This window comes from the organism of the source record quoted next, assembly GCF_019968985.1.
Source record: "MAG: Porospora cf. gigantea B chromosome Unknown PgB_NODE_12976_length_1035_cov_111.157, whole genome shotgun sequence".
NCBI classification, from domain to species: Eukaryota; Apicomplexa; class Conoidasida; order Eugregarinorida; family Porosporidae; genus Porospora; species Porospora cf. gigantea B.
Window position 1 is genome coordinate 1 of NW_027178623.1, and position 1,035 is coordinate 1,035.

At 53.1% G+C, this 1,035-nt stretch overlaps 2 protein-coding genes across 3 annotated transcripts; one reads left to right on the top strand and one right to left on the bottom strand.

Annotated features, from left to right (window-relative positions):
- Positions 1–31: 31 nt before the first annotated feature.
- KVP17_004938 (uncharacterized protein) lies at positions 32–416 on the top strand (the record flags this gene model as incomplete). 2 transcript variants are annotated; one of them, XM_068523589.1, is made up of 1 exon in its annotated part: positions 32–416. In XM_068523589.1, a coding segment is annotated over one exon (385 nt), but the record flags the coding sequence as incomplete, so codon positions are not given. The 2 variants fall into 2 exon arrangements, with proteins under 2 accessions (XP_068378911.1, XP_068378910.1); XM_068523588.1 differs by having other exon boundaries at positions 57–416.
- A 168-nt stretch (positions 417–584) lies between these two features.
- KVP17_004939 (uncharacterized protein) lies at positions 585–949 on the bottom strand (the record flags this gene model as incomplete). Its single annotated transcript, XM_068523591.1, has 3 exons — positions 585–683; positions 722–799; positions 899–949. The coding sequence occupies 3 exons, from the start codon at positions 947–949 to the stop codon at positions 585–587; spliced, it is 228 nt and encodes a 75-aa protein (XP_068378912.1).
- Between the last annotated feature and the right edge of the window lie 86 nt (positions 950–1,035).

A 1,035-nucleotide genomic window follows, 5' to 3' on the forward strand; every position in this document is an offset into this window, starting at 1 on the left:
TTAGCCACGAACTAGGATGTAGCATCCGCAGAATCAGCCTTCGAATCCTCCACACCATGTGGGCCGAAATACTGGGGCATGTCACAACGGTCTACCTCTCTGAAACGCCTGTGCCTCCAGGCCATCAAATTAGCGGAGACCACCTGCCTACGTCTATCGCCGACAAGGTCCAACGTAGGTGCGACGGGCTCATTGCCTATATGTCCTTCCACAGCCCCACGTTGCCTGAACCCTACACGTACCTACCTTCGCTGGAAACGCTCGTCACAGACAAGGCATCGGCTGAGATGCACGACCGCTTCTCTCACCTCGACGTTGCGGTCCGAGATCGAATGGACCTGCAGATGCAGCTACCTCAACTGATGAACTCTGTTCCGTCGCTGGTGCCCATCACCTCGCTGCCTCCGGACGGCTAGTTGCAGCTGAAATCCGGCGCTTGGCGTCGTATACTTACCATTACCAAACCAGACCTTAGGGCAAGAGTGTTCCGAGGGAAGGCTACTAGATAATCTGCGGAAGAAGGAATTAAAAAATGATACGGTTGGTCAATAAGTGTTCTGAAGATTACTGTGTTTTGCCGCACGTCACAGAGCTCTCAGGTCACGAGATCTGGGTAGAAGCTGCGCCTCCACCATATCCTTGTAGCACACAGCGAAATGTACGAGAATGATGGACAGCAAAATCTGGGACACCGTTAGTTCTTTTTAGTCTGCAGCCCCACCTTTAACGACACTAGCGCCATCCACCCCACCAACACCTTGCACGCAAGCAGCACGTTAGGTAGGGCATCAGCGGAGCACTGCAAAGACGGAAGAAGAAAGCCCAGAATCAGCGTTGAGAATGGGAGACTGCAGAACCCCAGTCGTCTGGAAATCAGTTATGTTGAGAATAGGCTTACGTTACAGGAATAAGTGCAAAGTTGCAGACTCCTCGGCACGGAGGCGACCATACACCCGAGGGCATAACCGTCCGAGAAAACACCACATCGGCCATCTGCGCCAGGTAGAACTGCTTGAAGTCCTTCGCCTTGACGCT